Source organism: Falco rusticolus, chromosome 8, assembly GCF_015220075.1.
Source record: "Falco rusticolus isolate bFalRus1 chromosome 8, bFalRus1.pri, whole genome shotgun sequence".
NCBI classification, from domain to species: Eukaryota; Metazoa; Chordata; class Aves; order Falconiformes; family Falconidae; genus Falco; species Falco rusticolus.
The window spans coordinates 54469068-54489145 of NC_051194.1; the positions used below are offsets into that span (position 1 = coordinate 54469068).

Here is a 20078-nt window from a genome sequence, read left to right on the forward strand (position 1 = left end):
CTCCCAAAAACGTTTAAGTGCTGAGATAGTTCATTAATTATTCCTCCTCCCAGTCCCCAAAGAAAACACCCTTCATTCAGACTAAATAGAGTGACCTCCTGGAGTTGTATCTATATATTTTCTTTCCATAAAACTTTATTTGGTGAAATACAATACACAGGAAAAAGGAAAAAAAAAACCAAACCAAAACCCACCAAATTAAGTGCTGAGTGCTGCTTTGAGTGGGTTTGAAAAACTTCAGAGTTAAAAAAGACGTTATAGCCACAAAGTGACCACAGGGATTTATTGATACTTTATTTTTTCCAAGAGATTACATTGTTTCAATGCAAACAACATGGAAAAACATGCTTGGGATGGATGGATCCTGGATGGTAGCAGTTTATTCCATCTAGCTTGTCCTTGTGAAAGTTCAGTGATTTTTTTAAATGAAAATGTAGAGACCCCGAGGTGATACAAATGGATGTACTGGTAAAAAGTGGTGGGATTGGAGGCACGTTATCCAGTTCTATGCAGTTTCCATGTTGATGGTGACAGACTTTCAGGCAAATCTTGAGTGCCATCTGGTCTTTCTGAATTTGACTTATTCTGGGAAGGAATGGGAGAGTTGGACTTGAGGTCAACATTGGCTGAAGAAACACTTTGAAAATGACAAACTGAGCCCTTGTTTTTTGTTTTGAGGTGGTGTTTCATACAGGAGTTTGGAATATATCTTCCCTGGTATAGAATAACTAATGGTTCAAATAAACCCACAGACCCAAAATATTTTATGTTTGCATTTTAAAGACAGCTGCTGGGTTTTTCTTTGGACAAAATGGCAGCATATCAAGGTTTAGTGCTGGTTTTTTTGCTTTTTTTTTGTTTTGTTTTTTTGTTGTTGTTGTTTTTTGTTTCCTTACTTGTAGAACTGCTAAATGACTGGGTACTTTTGAAGCCCTTTTAACTATTGATCATGACTGTTAGAATACTCTTTTCCGGTGATTATTTTGTTTAAAAAGCTGTTCTCAGTAGTTCTCACAAGTATTCAGGCTACTCTGTCTTTACAGAAACTTATAAATTATCAGAAGGCATTGCTTTGATTTCCTTTTCTAAAACAAAATCTCAATGTGCTTGTAGGATAAATGTCTCAGGCTGCCAGTTTGCATAGTTTAAACTCTGATTTTGTATGACAACAGAGATCTAGAGTTATATTTAAGCCTGAGTACTTCTATACTCATGAATAAACTGAACATTTCTTTTCACAATTTGGGTATGTTTGAAAAATTCACTAAACACATTTTCCAACCAGTTATAGAACTGGGAACAGGCACTCCTGCTTTCTTTGCTCTTGGACAGCAGTATCCTTTTCTGCTTGTATCATTGGGAAGGTGGTGTCATATTGGTTTCACAACCTATATCTGGCCATGAGCATGTAGAAGCCTTTAAGCATAGCAGACAGGCAAAATTAAGTGTGCAAATAAGAACAACGTACCATTTGGTATCTGGGGAAGTCCACTTAGACAGACAAGATGTGCTTTACAAAAGCTGTGGAAAAATACAGATATGCTAGTTAGAAGAAGCAGCAAATGTTACTTTGGGGAATACCTTTTAAAATAACAGCTGTTCATGAGCTGATGGCATTGAAAATACATGTTCCTGATCAGATTTGACCCAACAATGTGATAGAAAGTTTTAAGTGTTTAATGTTGTACAAATTCTCTTCCTGCTTAAGTGTGATAAGACTAATTATATGGCAAATAGAACACTTTGCCTAAGCATTAACTATAGGATTGGTTCCAATCACTGCAACTGCTCTACACAGTCAGAGAGTCTAGAAATCTGGCATCGACTGAAGTAGCCTTCTCTGCTCTGGCTGAGCCTAGTCTGAGTGGTGTGACGGCAGGCAAAGCATATTGCAACAGTTGTTTTCATGCATAAGCCTTTCGACCTAACTCAGCTGTAGCTTTGTCTGACTGATTTGCCTGAGAAGCTAAAAGCCAACTGCAATGAAACTCAAGAGAGCGAGTGAGAGAGAGAAGAAATGTAGAGTGAGAGGGTGTTGAACTCTTGCACCTACCCTCGTAGTTGATGCAGCCATTGGAGTCTTCCTGACCTTTCATGAGTTCGTCTACTTCCTCTTCTGTCATCTTCTCACCTGGAGAGTGGAGAGAGCTTGGTTTATTCTTTCACGCAGCTGAGCTGAACTCTACAGCCTTTTTGCAAAGGCTTCCCTTTTTTGCCTGAGTTAGTAATAAAATGACCTATATATGAACTGAGCATTAATTTTAACTTTCTTTAGAAGTTTTGCACTTGCATATAGTCAGGGGTTCTAGTTATTCATTCAGAGTAAAGAAACTATGCAGCAAATCCTCTACCTATGTCCACGTGCATTACATCACTGAGGCTTACAGCCTTCCTCTCTATTCCTCAAATAACACTTTTGATACCTAGTCTTAATTTAGAAGTAATAAACAAAAGCTTTTCCTTTGGACTTTCTACTGAGTTTTGTGTTTGCTTTCCTTGTGGATTCACAGTTAGGAAACCCAGAATCTTGTCTGGCTTTGTAGCCTCCTACGTCTCCAAATTGGTTAGAATATCTTTCCTCCCTCTCTCATGCCTTCAAACAGCAGTGATTTTAAAAGTGCTCACAAAGACAATAATCCCTTACCCAGTGTAGCCAGTACGTGACGGAGTTCAGCCCCCATGACTGTGCCGTTGCCTTCCTTGTCAAAGACACGAAGACCTTCAACAAAGTCTTCATAGGTACCCTGATCCTTGTTGTTAGCAGCTGCTTGCAACATGGGTAGGAACTCTTCAAAAGTAATTTTCTTGGCATTCATCTCTGGAAAGAAAGCACCAGTTGCCACATGCTAGATATTTCTATGTCTGTTCTTTTGGGATACTTGCCCTGAAATACGGGAGGACCTCCCACCTCATTTGCATACCTCTTTCCATTCTTTACTTTAGTCTTTGCTTTGGGATTTGACAGGGCCTTTGTAGAATCTGGATTCTCTCTTATTGTGGGAGTTAGTTTTCACATCCATTTTATTTTTTTTCCCACATCCTTGCTCCAGCCCTCTTCTCACATAATATTATATGCTTATGTGCATGTTGTATTTTCCGTTCAGAAATGAAACTTGCTGTCTGAGTTGATCTTTGTAAAGATTTGGGGAGTTGGGGAACTGCAGAACACAGTAAAAGAGAAATCTTGTACCCCAACAGTGGGAAAAGGTAATGTTGTGACTTAGACAAACCCCTGAGGTTGCTGACATGTTACTGACATCTTCAGGGTCTCTTGGATGTGGTAGCAAAGACTGTTAGCAAAATAATAAACTAATCAAAAATAGGAATGTTTAGTGGAGGTGGTGTCCAAATTTACTATTGACACGTTCAGGGCTCACAAGCTTAGGGCATCTAACCCGTTTGTTGTCATGAGCCAGAAGTTGTAGTCCTCAGTGAGGCCTTCCCCAAATGTTTTTTTGTTGGAGCAAGGCTGCCAAATAAAAGAATTTTTCTTCTTTTTTTTTATTTGTATGGATCTTTGCGAAGAGCAGCCTTCATCTGGACAGTGATGAAATACAATAGATGGAAACATGTGAGAGATTTTTTGAGTATATAATTGTTACAGAAACTATTTTGCTATGCAGCTGTATCAAAATCACTGTCAGTTATTGCTGTAGTCACTTAAAGTACTGTCATGGTCTCACCTCTGTGTTAGTCCTCTGCTCAGTGCTTCCTGCTGGTGCTAATGCTTAACTTTGGTCTTCTGCATTGTTCCTCAGAGCCATCTTTACCAGGCCTGAGGGTCTGAATATAATTTAGTCCATCTTAATATGGTTCTGCATGACTGAAATCAGGGATCACCTGCAGCTACATCCTTGTTAGAAAGAGATGACTACAATATTTACAATTTCTCTTACCTCTAAGGGGGTAGAAAAAAGGAAATAGAAAATGGCCACTACAATAAATGGCCAACATATGCCTCAGCATGCCTAGGTTTGTAGGAGCTTTGAGCAGACCACCCCAGTCAGCAGAAATATACAGGTGGGTTTCCAGTCCCAGGGAATGTCTTGGCTTCTGCAGAAGATCCTGCACTGGAAGGACCTGAAGGGCTGAGTATCAGCTGTTAGAAATGGACTTGCAGCTCCTCAGCAAGGGCTGGGGCACAAATGGGCTGTGAGCAGCAATGAGTGTGTTACACCTACACCAAGTTGATACCAAAATGGTCCCTACATAGAATTCTCTCAAGAAGAAGGTTTTCCTCTTTCTGAGAACAGTATTCCCCATCATCCTCATAAAGGAACAGGAAAAATTCTGTGTATTGTTGCTGCAGAGTCCCCCTTGCTCCCCATCAGAACAAAAGCTCTCTCCCTCCTGCTGTGACTATTGATGACTATATTGTGACTCCTCAGCCTCAGGAAGGGCTCATGAGAGACTGTAGGGTACTTACCCTCTTTGCTGGGGTTGCCCAGGATCTTGTTGATCTCAGCATTTGTAGGGTTCTGCCCCAGTGCCCGGACGATATCGCCAACTTGGCTCAGGGTGATCTTGGCATCACCAGTCCTGTCAAAGAGGAGGAAGGCCTCCTTGAAGTCTGCAAGGGGAGAGTAACAGTCAAATTGAGCCAGGCAGCTCCCTATTGAAAAGTTGTATTGACAAAGATGTGAGCCTGTTGTCATCTGGCACTGTTCCACCAACTCCAGTGGAGTTAGCCAGGGGAATTTTTGGCCCACAATCCCAAGAAAAAACTCCTCCCCTCTGGCATTTTGGTTTCACTATTTTTAAACTTTTATATCTACCTTTCACAGCTTTCCTGGCGCTAATAACCATCAATAGTTTTGCGATTGACCCCACAGTTATTTTAAGCATGGGGAAAGATAAGCTTTCTACAACACATTGCCATTCAAGAGCAGGTTTCTTTACATGACATAGCAGCAGAAGGCAAAAATGTTATCCACTCCACCTTATCTCACCAGAGGACTGAGACCCTTCTGTCAAAGTCCCAGCGGTGCAAAACATCTGACTGCTTTGATGAGTCCTGCCTGCAATCCCAGCATCTCAACTACACAATGCTAATGGGAACCTTGAAGGTAGATTTCAAATGTTTCTACCTTTGTTTTCCTTTAAAAGTGCCTTACAATGACGTTTCTACCCATGTTTGCTCCCTCTTCCCTTTGAGGTCTGTCCCTGCTTCTTACAGATGCATGTACATCCAGCTTTTCCAGTTGGCAGTACTTGTGTGGTGCCTTATTCCAGTGCTTTTGCAGTGCATACACTTTGAGGTTTTGCTTCTTTCAGTGCTGCCAAGTGATCAATGTTCGCTTATTTCATCTTTGCTACAGACATTTCTGCTACCAAAAATCAGCATAGACAGTTGCCTTCATTGCATTGCCAGTCTTCATCTTTTGCTGCAAAGTTCCATGTTAATCATCTTACTGTATTTTTAGAGTTTTTCAAGAGAATTTGTTGAATAAAGAAACATGCTTTTTAAAAAAGAGGTGGGGGGCAAGGATCTAGCTAAAAAGCTATCTTCAAACCTCTTATGTCAAGAGCATCTTGAACTGTGCTGTTGATCTTTTCTGCATTGCAGTGTCTGATGGTGATGGTGCCGTGTTTTAGCTCCAAGTAAGCCAAGCAAAATTGCTTTCCCTTGGCTGTGATGCACTTCCAGCAGCTAGACAGGCTTTGTGTTTCGCAGCTTGTGTAGGTGGAATGTTCTTTGTGCCTTGGGGCAGATTTAGGAGTAATAAGCCACATTTCAAATCATGTCTTCATTCATCTTGTGCTGGGGACGTGTGATGCAGAGGTATTTAGGTTCCTGCTTTTGCCATCCATATACTGCCTTAGTGGAGGAGTTGCTAGCACCCAATAAAACTGCTGATACACAATGTCGGCCTGCTAGGCTGTAAACTAATACATCTGAAACTAATCTTCTTACTGTCTGATGTGAGAGACCTATAACCCTTTACTGCTAACCCTCTCCCCTTACAGCTTTTATTGCAGGGTATGAAATCAAGGCCTTCTGGAGCTGTTTAGAGCTTCCTCCTACAATATACCAACTTGTTATCAGCTCCTGCTCTAGCAGCTGAGGTCAATAGAACTGTAGTGATTTATACCATATGATCCAATCTTTCATCTGGTGCATTAATGACATTTAGCCAGAGTGAGGTGTAAAACAATGCCAGTTTGCTCTTAGCAAAGCCATCAGGAGAGTTTCTCTGTTCTGTAAATCCCGTGAAGTTTTATGTTCGCTGGATTCTGAATGCTGCTTCCCAGCTTGGAGAAAAGGCCTGATTTTATTTTTGTATCTCAGGCATGCGTTTCACTGCAATATTATCTTTGCTGTGGGGTTTTTCTTTTTATTTAAAGCTAGTCCTAGTTTATCCATCTGTTGGGGTAAGCATGTCTAAAGTCCCTCTCTGAGGAGGGTATTACTCAGCTGCTGGTGCGTCAGCCTGTGTGGATGGAAATAGTTACTGAGGGTGGGACATCTCTGTTCCTGGGAAACTCTCCCTCTGTCAAGTAGCTTTTAATTGCTCCATTGCTTGGTTCAGTCATCTCAGCATTACAGCAGCTGGATGATCTGAAATATGTAAGGAAGCTGAAAGAAATATTTTGCTTTGTTATATATGCCAGCAGCTTCGAATTGATGCCATTTTTCCACGAATCCTCCCAACACTTTTGTAAAAGTTTTGGAACTAAAAAGTGAGAAGGAGTCCAAATAATTTTCTTTGTGACAGGGAGTATTTGGACTGCAGGAGGAGAAATGTTTCCAGTCTCCTGCACTATACCTCTCCTTATTGCTTTGACTGTGTAACCCAGAGCAGGCTGGTGTTCAGGAAGTTTAGGGCTTTCTCTTAAGACCTGCTTCTAGCTATTCCTCTCCCTCTGGATTTCTAGTAAATCCTTGTGTCTTCCATTCTAAATACTTTGTTCACAGTGAGAAGTCTACTATATTTGCTACCGAATTTTTGACATTTTTTTTAAACCTATGTTATTTAATATAGCCCAAATGCATCTTTAGGATATTTTAAACACTCCAGCTTAGGCTTCCAGAGCTTCAGTGGGAATTTTTGTTCATGTCACAATTTTTAATCAGATCTTTCTAGAAAAAAAATAATGGAACTTGCTGCTGCTGTGAAGCAAAGAATACAGCAAGATGCTCAAGAATTGCATCATATTCGGAGTATTGTATTTATAAGCAACAGTTTACACAAGTCACTTATTTGCTAACCATTTCCTTGTTTCATAAATGTGTTTATAGTAAAATAGCCTTTGTTCCTCCCTTACCACAACACCTCCTGGCAAAAATGACATGTAGGCCTCTTGCATCTCCTGTTCATGTAAAATTGCAATGTCACTGCAGCTACCTAAAATTTTCAGCCCACCCCATCTTTCTGTTGTCCTTCATCTGCCTATTTCCCCTATGACTTTCAAATGCAAGACCCATTTTCAGCATCCTTGTGAATGGCCAGTACAGGAGCACAACTGAAAAATGTTCAGAAAGTAGAGCTGGTAACACTAGCATATTTCCTCTTTGTATCATGGCTTAAACTTCTCAGCTTGGGCAGCACATAAGCACCCAGATAAATTATACCTAAATCTACAATCAAATTCTTGTTCAACAGAAGTCAGCACTGCTCCTCTGAAGTCAAGGGTCTGGTGATTTATACCAGCTGAAGTCCTAGCTCATCTGTTCATAAAGGTTGAACTTCTGAGCCTGTAGGTCCTCTCTGAACCCACATACATGTAAAACACACCAGCTCTCTTGTAACTTACCATCCTGTTGCTCCTTGGAGAACTCGATCTGTTGGAAGGAAATCAATCACAAAAAATAGCTTAGGAAGGGGGGGCTGGGGGAGAACCTGTTTGTTTTCTAAAGCATCCAGCTCAATCCTTGAGTCATCTTCCAAAACAGCAAAAATGGGGCCTTTCAGATGTGCAGAAGTAACGCAGGTAGCAAAAGAGCTGTTAAGACTAGTGAATATTTAGCATCTGGTAGCCATTATGTTTCCCCTCCCGCCCCTTGTTAAAGTTTAACTTTTATTTCACTTACCATTAATTTGGTCAGGAGTGAAGGACTGCAGTTGGGAAAAAAGAGAGAGAAAAAGAGCTAGTACTGCTGAAAATGCACTGAGAGAAAGCACAAAGCAGCTGAGTGCTCTCACATTTGTCTTACCTAACATAATTAGGCCATAGCAACCTGAACTAGCAACTTCTCTTGTAAAAATGCATCACCAGGTCTATTCTTAAAGATTCCATTAAAATTTGCATCCCAGGGAAAGCCGAGGTTGTGGCTAGAAGCAATGAAAATCTAGTTTCTTAACTAACAAAGTCGCTAATGTACCATCAGGTCACTTACTGTTTTAGTATAGACCTGTTTTACTAAGACCATCTGAGGTAAAATTGCTTAACAAGCAGCTTTTTTTACATTAACATAGAAATCAAATGACTCAACATTTGTGTTTCAAATTAGTTTTTGACAGTACATTGTTTCATAAAGTACTAAACTATATTTTCTTACATAAATATATTATTATTTTCTTTTGCCACTTTAGCAAGTCGCATCAGATTTTTTTTTTAAAAAAATTAAGTAATAGAAAGCTTAGCAGATAGCACTAGCGAATTGTAACTGTTCTGTCTGAAGCTACAGGAGCTGCACGTCTACTATTGCCTGGTGCAGAAGTTGAGGCTGACTGGAAAACCTCACATAGTCTTTAAGGTTTAAGGAGGAAAGCCAAGCAAATCTAAACTGTTTTCTAGATTGTCCTTCCCCCCCTTAGAAGTAACTTGAGCGAGAAGTCTGATCTACTTATGTAAAATACACTGGCTCACTGCTAACCATTAGCTTTCTAGTGGACCCACCATGGCTGAGAGTTGGGAAGAAGAGCAGCAGACGTGCAGGAGGGATTAGCTGAGAGGTCCTGAGAGTGGTCCTGCTTTCCTGGCCTTTCTTCCCCTTATTTATCTGGCGGTGCTGACGGCATTGCCTGGATTAGGTGTCAGAAGGAAGTGGTCCCTCCCCTCGACGAGTTCTTTAGCTTTCTTAGGGCAAAGTGACAGGAGGCTCCATGTCTTGATCGACATCTTATGATGGCTATTTTTAGGAGGCTGGAGAGGGGCAGGGAGTGGCAAGCAGTAAGTTTGATTCATGTCAGCACTTTCTGGGTCCATACTGTCAAGAGGAGATATTCCGTGTCGAGACCCACTAGGACTTCCTTATAGGGAAGGATTCTATTTCTCCAATACGCTATGAAGTCAGTGAGCAAGGAGCACTGAGGGTGAGAAGTGCCACGTGTTTGCCCAGCTGGCTGGTTTTACATGTGGCACACAGGCTGTGTGTTAGATGCAGCTGGATGGTCCTTGTACCATTGCTGGGGTTTGCTCACCCCCTTGTGAGGTTAATATAGCTCTCAGCATTAGATGAGTGTGCTGCTCCTGGTCTGCTCAGTGTGATCCAGTTCTTGGTACCAAGCAGATTAACCCGTTGATGGAGGTGGTGTCCAACTGTGAAGGTCCTCCTCTTCACTGGTCATGTTTTCCAAATTTTGAACATTTTTCAGGGAAAAATTATCCCTGTGTTTTGGATCCTGTGTTGCTAGGTTAGCGGCTGGTGCATAAATGTACCCTGCAGGTCAGTGGGAAATTTGCATTCGCAGTAGTCTGTGCTCTGTCGGACACTCTTCCTCTGGGGCTGGGGTTAGGCAGGGCACCAGTATGCCGCTTCAGAGCACATTGGTGTGGTGAAAGGTCGTACTACTGTGGGTTTTGTGATATGGAGGCAAGCTGTGATAGAAGCTAAGACCTCCAAAAGGCTTTGTGAACTGGGAGGATGACTGATGGTGAGGAAAGGGCTACTTGCTTTTTGGGTTGCAGAGTGGAGGGGTCATGGTGGGACTACAAGTGGAGAGTTTCTAGGTAGGTTGCAGGAGGTAGAGGCTGCAGCTTCTTCAGTAGCAAAGATCTAGTCCCACCATGTAGCATCCTCCAAGCCCATGTAAAATCTCTGAAACTGATGCTGTGAGACATTTTAAAAGGTTTAGAAAACTCTGTTCCAAACTTCTTCATTTCCTCGTCATCTCAACTGGGTTAAGAGAGCCATGGAGCAGAGGTGGGAACGGTTTTGTGATGACAACAGACTGTCTGTTGCAAACTCAAATTCCCTCCCTCGTTTCTATTGATTTCCTTTGTTAAGCGTTCACTGCTCCTCATTTTCTAATGACAATATGTGATTAGTGAAGGAAATTTTCTCCTGAAGCCTGCCTAGTTACCCTGAAATAAGCATAACACTTGTGAACGTCTCTTTTCAGTATATTGAGGGCTCTGAAAAAAAGAATCAAATCCAAGCAGACTTAACTTTACTGAGGGGGAGTTTTTTATTTTGTGTGTGGTTTGTTTGTTTGGGGTTTTTTGTATTATTATTTTTTAAAAATTGAACAATCAAAATAGATCAAAATATTTGATTGAAAATTGACCTCTTACCTCCTGTTTTAAAAACTAAAGATAGAACTGCAAAGAATTTTCTAAGCATGCTGGAATTTTAGCTGGAAAAAATTCTACCCAATCAGATTATTTGCATTTTTGGAGAAATATCTGAAAGTACACCAAGTGTGAAAAAGGCTCCACTGTCAATCCATAATTTTTTGGTTTTTTTCTGCTATAGTTAATCTATTAGCCTGTAGGAACAGGGATGCATTCAGAACAAAGTGTAGCCATGATCAGGTGTGGTTGCATCAAAAAGGGGTTTGATGCTTGACTCTAAATTATCTAACATAGGTTCAGCACAGTGCAGACCTCCTGATTAATACTGGCTGGAGCAGGATGTAGGCGGTGAGAAAGCTAATACAGATCTTGGCCATCAGTCCCAATGCATTAATAGAAGAGCCTTCTAAAGACTTTGGCAGAGCTGAAATGTTGCCTGGGTCAATGCAGTGTGTTGCCTTTTGCGGAATTTTCCTTCTGCCCTCAGCCTCTTGCTCTCCAGTGCTGGCAACTAGGAAAAGCTCCATGGAAAACAGGTTTACAAAAAAAGATGTTTTTAAAGGAAAACTTAGATTAATGTTCTTGAACATTTTTGCTTACTTCCAGGTAAGCGTTATTGTTGGCTACAAACAACACTAATCTCAAAAGACTTTAGATGTCAAGCAGAAAATAATTTGGGTGCATTTGTCTTGGGCATAGAAAATTGATACCTGGATTGGCCATCTGGCTTGAATGGGCTATCAAATATGTATAAATTGAGAAGCATCTACATATAAGCTGATCTTTTGACTATGTGAGACATTGGCTCAGAATTTAGATGAGGAAATACTAGTGCACCATATCAACCCTTCATTTTATTGCTGATTCTTGAATAAAAGCTCACTAGGCAGAGTTCTGGTGGGATGAAATATTCTAGCATGGGCATGTTGCATTCACTTGAATTAAGGATCACCCTGCTTTAAGCCAATAGGGTCTGTTGAGGGCTTAAAATGCTACTTGCTTTGAGTAAGGCCACCTACAAAGGGCCTTATTGTAGAAAGTATTTCAAACATCACTTAAAAACAATTAAAATTTCTGATCCTATAAGGAGCTTTCATAAACTTCAAAAAGTAGAGAGAAATATTTTGCAGTGATCTTTGTTCTGATACTGGCAGTGCTGTATGGATTGTCAGAGGACATGATGAGTCTCAGGGCTTTAGGGAAAATGTTGATATTGTTGAAATTTAGGGAGTTCAGCTTAAAATAATGAACTCCCTGCCCTGCTTCCCCCCAGTATAATGAAAAGTTGAAGGAAGTGCAACACATGGAAAGACCAGAAGGACCTGGATTTCTCTAACTTGGCTTATCCCTTATTTATAGACAAAGCAAAAGGTGGTGTGTTTTGGTTTTTTTTTCATTTGTTTTGAAGATTAAGGCTTTTCCCTGTGTAGTTTGTGACCACCTTCTAGTCATCTTGTTGCTAGGTAGAGGCATTTTGACCAGGTCCCAGTTATATAGGATGTGGTGGATAGAGTTGTATGCAACTCTTTATCACCAGCTAAGCAGAAGACCCAATCTGCACAAAACTTTATTTCCAAATTGTTATCAAAGTTCCTAATTTCCCTCCAAATCACTCGTTCATGGGTCTTAGGGCCCTGACCTTTGCAGCGTGGGGCTGTGCTCACTTGTTTAGGCCAGTGGGCACTGGGGCTGAGTACAGGTGTGCTGAGTGATGGTTGCTTTGTGTTCACTGTAAATGTGTAAATGTCTGGGCAGGGTGAAAAGCCCTGGGGAAAGATGCTGCTGGGAGTTAAAGCATTCAGCTGCTCCACCTGCTTGTTACCCTTTGGGTAAATTACAGAGAAGGGAATAATATTAGGATTTCATTGGACAGTCATCAGATATTTCAAGGTACTGTATCTGTAGCAGAGACTAAGAGCATATCAGATATCTTGGGAAATCAGAGAGGAGAAAATAGGAGAGTCCCCTAGGATACTCATTGTATATTTAGCCTTCTATTCAGGACTAGAGGGATTCTTTTTATTTTTGGGTGGAGATAAACTAGGATTGTGCCTAGAGCAGTTCATATGATAACTGTTCACCATTAATGCCTGCTCCTTGATTAATACAGCTGCACATCTTTTCCAGTAGACATCACTGAATGCTCGATTACACACTTCTCAATCCCTTCTGAAAAGCAGGCTGTCATTCTTCCGTCTCTCACCCAAGATCGATAGCTTGTACGATCAATGCCACAGATTTTAGAGAGGCTACTTCTCATTTAAGTAAGAATCAACAGTCTGATGGATTTGTCCTCATGTCTTTTATGAGGTGGAAAAATATTAGAAGCAGATGAGCTCTTGAGAAAGAGAGCTCAGTTTTGAGAACAGAGCTGCCTGGAAATACAATTGAAGAAACAATAAAAATGACCACCCTTAATACAAGAGAGAAAATTGTGTGAGATACCATGAGTTTTGGAAGAATAGCTCAAAATCTCTTTAAATTTAATGGACTGCAGATGAATTTGAGTTTTTTCTAAGCATTCTGTGTAACTTCCAAGTTTGTTTATTTTTAAAGCTTGGAACTTCACAGTTGCTTTACAGTGGTACAAAAACTTTTGGATGTGCCTTGCCAATTAATTAATGTGCCCTTCTGAAATGTCTTGGGAGTGAAATGTGCTCTAGCTGATCTGTTGGTCATACCAGTTTGAACAGATTTTATTAGCTTCGTGGTGGAAGTGCACTCAGTTGTGCTCATTTATGAAAGTGTCCATTTTCTAATTACATTTAGTTTTGTGTGAATGTGTATAATCGAGAGGATGTGTGCGGAAATGTGAGGCTCTGGGATTTGTTGTTTTAAGATGCCTCCCAGTGGCAATGTTAGAGTATTAACATTATTTAAACTATTGCTACTTGACATTTAAGTACTATGCGGTAAAGCAGCCAGTTGAAAGTGCTTTTTGGCAATGGGTATAAGATGGAATAAAGCCTCAGTGAAGTGGAGGCAAATTTCCAGACTGGCTTTTTCATATCTCCTTACAGACAGCTTCTTTCTTTACTTGTCATTGGCTAAATTAGTCACCTTCTTCTTGCCTTATGTAAGATAAACTCAAATATCTTGTTACTATCTGTTACACTCTGTGCTCTATGGGGGTTTAAAAAGTATTTTAGAAATATTGTGGGGTTGTTTTGATTTATTAGTTTATGGGAGAAAGTGTCTGCCACACAACCACTGTTGACACTTGAAATTACTCTGTGAGCTTTCGAAATGTTACTGTGTAATTTGCTTTAAATTCCAGTGTTTCTACCGGAGTTTGTCACTCCCCAGACCCTCCAAAGGCCATAAGTTATCATTTATAAATGCTGCTAAAGCTGTGAATTACTAAGAATAGAGCTTGTAAAAAAAATAATCACTGTTTTCCAAATAATTTTTCACGTTAACAAACATAAAATGTGTCTCTAATACATATGGGCAGTCACTACTTTTGAGGGACTCCTTGCTTAGCAGCACTTTAGGAAAATAAGGAGGCAAAGTCCATATGAAAACTTTGTAAATAAAAGTATAGTGAGGGCTTTTCTATTTGCTTTTCCTTCTGGTTTTCAGCAATGTCCTGCAGGGATGTCTTGGTGTATAGCTGAGTCTGATGTCCAAGTTACTTGTCCTGGGACACCTTTATGGCATGTCTTGACTCTGCAGTGATTTAGCAACTGCCACCGTGAGTCTGGCATCAGTGCCGGGGTTTACACGGGCAAGGGATTTAGCTGGAGCTGCTCTGCTCTGGGGTGGATCCTGAATGGTACCGTATCTCGGTGGTCAAAGCAGTAGCAGGAAGCTGGTCTAAATGGCATCAGGTGGGCGTCTTTGTATCTCTTAAGGCTAAGTCATGTTTGCACTCGTCCTCTTCCTACTTGAAAGGACACTTGGGACCGGTGACCTTGTTCAACAGGTATATCAGTCTTAGAGAATCTTTCTGGAGTTGTTGCTGGAGCTGGATCAGGCTTCATCTGAAGGCCTGAGCCAAAAATTTCAGGCAAAAACCTGCCAGTTCCTAATAAAGCCCTTAGCCCTATGAGCGAAGCTACTGTTAACATTCCTGTTCTCACCCCACAGCTTCACATGGAGTTTGTCTGCAGTGTAATAGCTCTCCCAGCACTTCAGCTGACATTTGCTGTTCTGCTTGCCCTCCAGCCCAGAAGCTTTCTGTCAGTGCATTTTAGTGAGTTTACCTCTCTCTGGTTATATCCAATGCAATGTCTGTTCAGAGATGACCTACTTGAGTAATGAATGTAACAAGAATTAAGGACACTTGGAGAAACTTTTTACTGCCTTAAGAGCTCTGTATTTAAAAACAAAAGATCACACAGGTTTGCTTCCATGCAGCAGGCTTTGTCATGCATCACACAGTTACACAAGGCCTTAGCAAGTCTACAAGTTGATAGCTTTAAATTATTTTTCCCCTAAAGATGTAGGTATCTTATCTGCAGTTGGACATGGCATAATTGGTGTCCTGGGATTTCAGTCTTGAAAACACTAGCATGGGAAACCTTGAGTACCAAATGAACCTCACTTACACCATGGATACTTGCAAGACCCCAATCTCTGTTTCTGCTCAAGAAGGGATATACAGGTGTATCCACAAGGTAAAGGGCCTGGTGTGACACTGGATCAGGGTGCTACACGTTCAGATCACCATCTGCAGAGCAGAAGCCTATGCAGCACTGCACTCAGCGTCTCCAGCACCCAGATCCCAAAACATCTCAGTTAATGTTATGAGCCTGGTCTCAGTCCAAGGACTGGGGGTGTGTGCTAGGAAGGGCGCTTAAATTTCCAGCAGGAAAGCCCACATTTTTCCTGTTAAACCAATTTGGGCAGTATGAATTTTATCCATTTCCCACTGCCTCAGTTGCAAAACCCAGCATGAGACATCCTCATCATTAATGTCTCATCCCAGATATCGCAGACATAGACCCATAGTAGTGCTGTTCATCAACTAAATGTTTCTTCTCACTCAGGCTTGTGTGGGAGAAGGAAGCTAACAAGACAGGTAACTATCTTTTTGGGAGTGTCCTTGGCTATGGTTTTAACTACAGAACTACCGGGAGTTCTCTGAAGAAAATGACCCATATGGTCATTTTGCTTTTACTCATGGTTGGTTCCTGGTGGTAACTCTCAGATACACCCATTGGCCTGTTTTTCTTCTCTTAGTTATGATTTAATCTTCAACCTTTGTACTTATTGTTTAAATCCAAGCCATGCTAGCAATAAAGAAAATTGGAAATAATCATTTTAGTCTGGAAAGGCTTGTGCAAAGCAGATTGAATTTTTTGGTTTTTCTTGAGAAGAGGGGAAAGGGTCTTTACATTTCCATTTAAAAACAAGTTTTCCCTCCCTGTGTTGACTCTCTTCCTGTGGTGGTTGTACCGTAACTTAAGGTGAGCTGAGAAAGGGCTGAGTTTAGAGATTTGAGTCTTTAGCAGTTAGGTATTCCTGTTACTCAGTTTTAGAGTCAATAGATGGTGCTCCAAAATAGAAAATCCCATACTAGCTGCTATTAGTACTAGCAACTCACCAAATATTTGCTTTCATTGGATTAATTTAAAGTGGGGGGTGGGGGTGGGGTGGGGTGGGGAGGGGAAACCCAGAAAAGAGTAAAAGACCTGCCACAACTTCTGATAGTGACAAGCAATTTTGGCATGTCTGCATCTGCAAGAACCCAGCTTGAGATCTCTTAAGGAAAAAAGAAAAAGCCTAACTTTCAAAGCATGCACTCCAAAAAGCTCAGAAAAACAGATTCCCTGCAGATGGGCCAAGCAGGGCACATGAGAGGAAGGGAACCACTGAAAGAATCACTACCAACATTTGTAAACCACCTTGCTTGTTTTGGAGAATATTACAATCTCTGATGCCAATTTAAAATGAAGTGCACTGCCAAATGTGGCTTATTTGGCTGCTGTAAACCCTTATTGGGCAGCTCTACTCTTACCCACTCCAGCTATAACAGTTAGAAGAGGCTTGGATGTCTATAAAAGCTAACAAAGCCTTTGTGTGTGTTTGCCTGCCGTGTGGCTCCTCATATTGTCGTGGCACTGCAGCCTGGCATTCCCATTCACCTCTCATTAGTAGCAAGCTCTGGCATGGCCACCAATTCCCCTGAGGATTGGAGGGGATGTTCTTGTTCAAAGTGCTGGAGGCTTTGACTCCACACCTGGTAAATCAGTGCAAAGAGCCCCAGTATAGGATCATTCACTGAGTCCTGGTCAAAAGCTTAGCTTTAAGTAACCCCTGGCTCCAAAGTTTTGCTGGAACTGGTTCTGTGCCTTTTCCCTTACTGAGACTTTAAGAGTTGAATGGAAGGACTCAAGGTTAATTAATGCTAAGTAAGGGGCTGGGTTTAGACTCAAAAGTCTTTGATTGCTGACTGCCATGTCTCCCAGGTAAATCACTTAGAAGAAAATGTTGTTTCCCTTCACTGCCTGAGCTCTGAAAGTGTGAAAAAGGATAAACCAGGGTGGCTGGTTGGGACCCTGGGAGGTTGTCAAGTCCCTGCCCCTAGGCAGGATGAAAAGTACCATGGTTGTTCCAGGTGCCTTCTTGAAGAGCCCAGCACTGGAGATGCCATAGTCTGCTTAAGCAGCCCTTGCCCGATGTGGGGGTCTTGAGTGAGAGGGGAAGATCAAGGATAGAGGGCACACGTATCACCCTCATGTGCAGCATACGTTTCTGCATCACCTTGTGGCCACGGCTGTGTCGTTGGGTAGAGTCACCCACTGGGGGGGGTTGGAGGAGGTGTGTCTTTGTCCACCCTTGCAACACCTCTGAGGCACTCTGCTCCTTGCCTGGTAAGGGCATGATGAAGAGTGGAGGAGGTATTTGCAGAAAGATACATGCTAGTAATAAGCATGCAGGGCAGGGGGCTGTGCCACCCACTTGATTGCAGGGTAGTCCTGTAACCTCCATCACACTATCCATATCTTCACTTATTAGGAAATGGGAATAGTAATCCTTACGTGCTGATGTTAGTGTTAATAGTTTTGTCTTGCTAATCCAGGGTTTTTTCTCCTCTCTTCAAAATGGAAAAAGTTTTGTCTGATATTATTTTCAAAAGAAAGATAATTTAGGGAGACTATCTTCTCTTATCAGTCTGACTATAACAAAACCAGAAGCGTTCTCTCTGTGCTAGCAGTATATATTTCCTGCCATTATAGAGAGCTGTCTGGGTAAAGGAGTGAACTGCAGAGACGCCTCAGACTGCAGTCTGCCATTTTTAGCTGGTAATATGCTATTAAGTCTATTTATGTAAAGAAAGATTAGCTAGAATCACTGGAGTTGAAAATTCTCTTTTCTCCTAATGAACTGGACATAGAAAGCTATCAAATCACATTAAATTATTTAGTAGGAAATCTAGCTTGCATTCCCCTTCATCTCTAGAGATGAGCAAAATGTGGGGTCTAATCTAATTTTCAGACAGTATTCTCAAAAACAGTGGGCTTTTGGTGTAGTCTTTACTATGATCTCTCAAAGTACTTAAAAATGTCTTTTTTTTAATTTCCTCTTGTTCTGCTTTGCCAGTGGGTTCAACTTCACTCTTGTGAGAAGCTACGTACTGCTTCAGAAAAGTACTGACTACTGATTGTGAAAATTAAAGTAAACTTCAAGAAATTTCACTAATGGGTCATGATCTTGGGACTATATGTAGTAAGATATTTGAAACAGAATGCATCATGAGATGAAAATGAGTAGGTCCTATTAGGAGCCTTTGTAGTCCTTCTTTTCTCCATAATAGGCATGATTCCTTATGTAGAATTTAGCAAATTGGTCCTGGGACCAATCAGCTTGTCAGGTAGGTGGAGAATAACTATTTATAGTTCTACCCAGAGAAATTGGTCTGTCTCTTAATTTCTTTAACTGCTTACCCTCCTTCTCCTCTTTCCTAAGTAAAGAATTTCTCAACACGGAGGAGTTTTCTTTGACGGGTCAAGGCAACAATCACTGATGTTGGTTGGCATGCAAAGTCTGAAGACAGTATAAGATCAAATGGAAGTGCAGTAAAAGGGAAACTTCCAAAGGGTTCTTCCTCTTTGTTGCTTTTGATTTGCAGCAAATTGCAAATTCTGAGCAAATATGTAAAGGTGAGAGGAAATCACTTGAAGCGCTTCCATCCATGGCTTTCCAGCTCATGGTGTCTATCAATGTTTGCTGTACAATACAAATAAAAAGAAAACAGATGAAACTGCCAAATCCCTTTTTTCTTTCTTTCTTTTTTTTTTTTTTTTAAATCTGTTTTGTTTTGTTTCTGCTTATAAAGATAAGCCATGCTGATCTCAAAACACATGACCAAATTGTCATGAGGTGGTTGCAAAAATTTTGACAGGAATTTGAGGGGAAACTGCAAATTAAGGTTTGGTTTTAGTACAGTGCTATGGGAAAACATTGCATTCCAAGTTTCAGTAACCCTTTCCTGTACTCATGCACCTGCTGCTTTAGAGGGTTTTGTTTTGTTGGTTTTTTTTCTTTTAAATTTAGCTTTACTGAACAGCTCGGACTGATACTGATTTGGTAAAAAGCTCTGAGGGCCACAGTCCAAAATACTTTTGAAATCCCCAGGCTTTGCTCTTGTGTTAAATCATGCGCCATGCCTTATACCCCTCCAGCTACCAAAACAATCAAAAACTCAGGCAGCTCAACAAATCCATTGACTGAGGTTACTCATTCATTTCACTGCAGTCTCCAAACCGGAACCAAATACACACAACATTTCACTGCAGGTCTCAGCTGGGACTCTACCAACATTCCCCTTTGGGTCCGCAATCAGCACACGTTCATCCATTTACCTTGATGCTCTTGAGATCGATTGCAGGTTCTTTGGGTTTAGCTGGTGCAGGTGCTGGTGCTGGTGCAGGTGCTGGTGCTGGTGCTGCTGCTGGTTTCTTTACATCTTTCTTTGGTGCCATTTTGTGCTGCTTAAACTTGAAAGTAAAGGTGCCCCCAACAAAAAAAAAACTTTTTTTTTTAAAAAAAAAACAAAACAAAACACCAGCCAACCACACCTTAGAAGTTGTTCCCGGGAGAGGAGCAGTGGTCAGAATGAGCTACAGCCTGTGCCCTGGAGGTGGACCCAATGTGCTAAACTCTATAAGGGCATATATATATTTCACTTAGTGCCTCATACAGTCCTGAGACATGTAGCTGGATTGGACAGCTTGCTAATCAAGGGGGATGTCATTCCAGCTCGAGCTATAAATGGAATATAGGAGTTCAGGGCTTCATAAGATCAAGGGACTTGGGTACCCTTTTTCCCCCCTCTTTAAAAACCCCAGCAACCTCCTCTGTATTTTTTTTCCTTTTTTTTTAATGTGTACAAAGGAGAGTGGAATATGACAAACCCAGTTTCAGATCTGTCATGGACATTCAGACATGGATTGAACAGTTCTTTTTCTCATCTGAATTTCAGTTCTGCTTGAGTAATAAATCTTCTTTCTTTCCTTCCCTCCCCTTTTCCCCCATGCCTATGTAGCATTCCAGGAGGATTCAGTTTCAAGTAGGAATTTTGACTTTCATGGCTGGGAAGATCATCAATTTCCAACCTCATTTGCCTCTCTCCCCACAGCCACTCACTCCTCCTCTGCTTCCTTGTTTTACAA

At 41.2% G+C, this 20078-nt stretch overlaps 1 protein-coding gene across 2 annotated transcripts; it reads right to left on the reverse strand.

The window, feature by feature from the left end:
• Positions 1 to 268: 268 nt before the first annotated feature.
• Positions 269 to 19561, reverse strand: MYL1 (myosin light chain 1). 2 transcript variants are annotated; one of them, XM_037397608.1, is made up of 7 exons: positions 19269 to 19561; positions 7756 to 7783; positions 4427 to 4570; positions 2645 to 2818; positions 2054 to 2131; positions 1469 to 1521; positions 269 to 585 (listed from the first exon to the last, which is right to left on the reverse strand). In XM_037397608.1, exons 1-6 carry the CDS (start codon positions 19386 to 19388, stop codon positions 1493 to 1495), a joined length of 573 nt encoding a protein of 190 aa, XP_037253505.1. In that variant the 5' UTR covers positions 19389 to 19561; the 3' UTR covers positions 269 to 585; positions 1469 to 1492. The 2 variants fall into 2 exon arrangements, with proteins under 2 accessions (XP_037253505.1, XP_037253506.1); XM_037397609.1 differs by lacking the exons at positions 7756 to 7783; positions 19269 to 19561 and adding exons at positions 8033 to 8057; positions 8842 to 8930.
• Between the last annotated feature and the right edge of the window lie 517 nt (positions 19562 to 20078).

Coding starts and splice junctions, on each gene's coding strand:
- MYL1 (XM_037397608.1), bottom strand. CDS start 19,388: ATGGCACCAAAGAAAGATGTAAAGAAACCAGCAGCAGCACCAGCACCA. Junction 2,819..4,426: donor GGGCAACCCCAGCAAAGAGG/GTAAGTACCCTA, acceptor CTTTCTTTCCAG/AGATGAATGCCAAGAAAATT. Junction 2,132..2,644: donor TCACGTACTGGCTACACTGG/GTAAGGGATTAT, acceptor TCCACTCTCCAG/GTGAGAAGATGACAGAAGAG.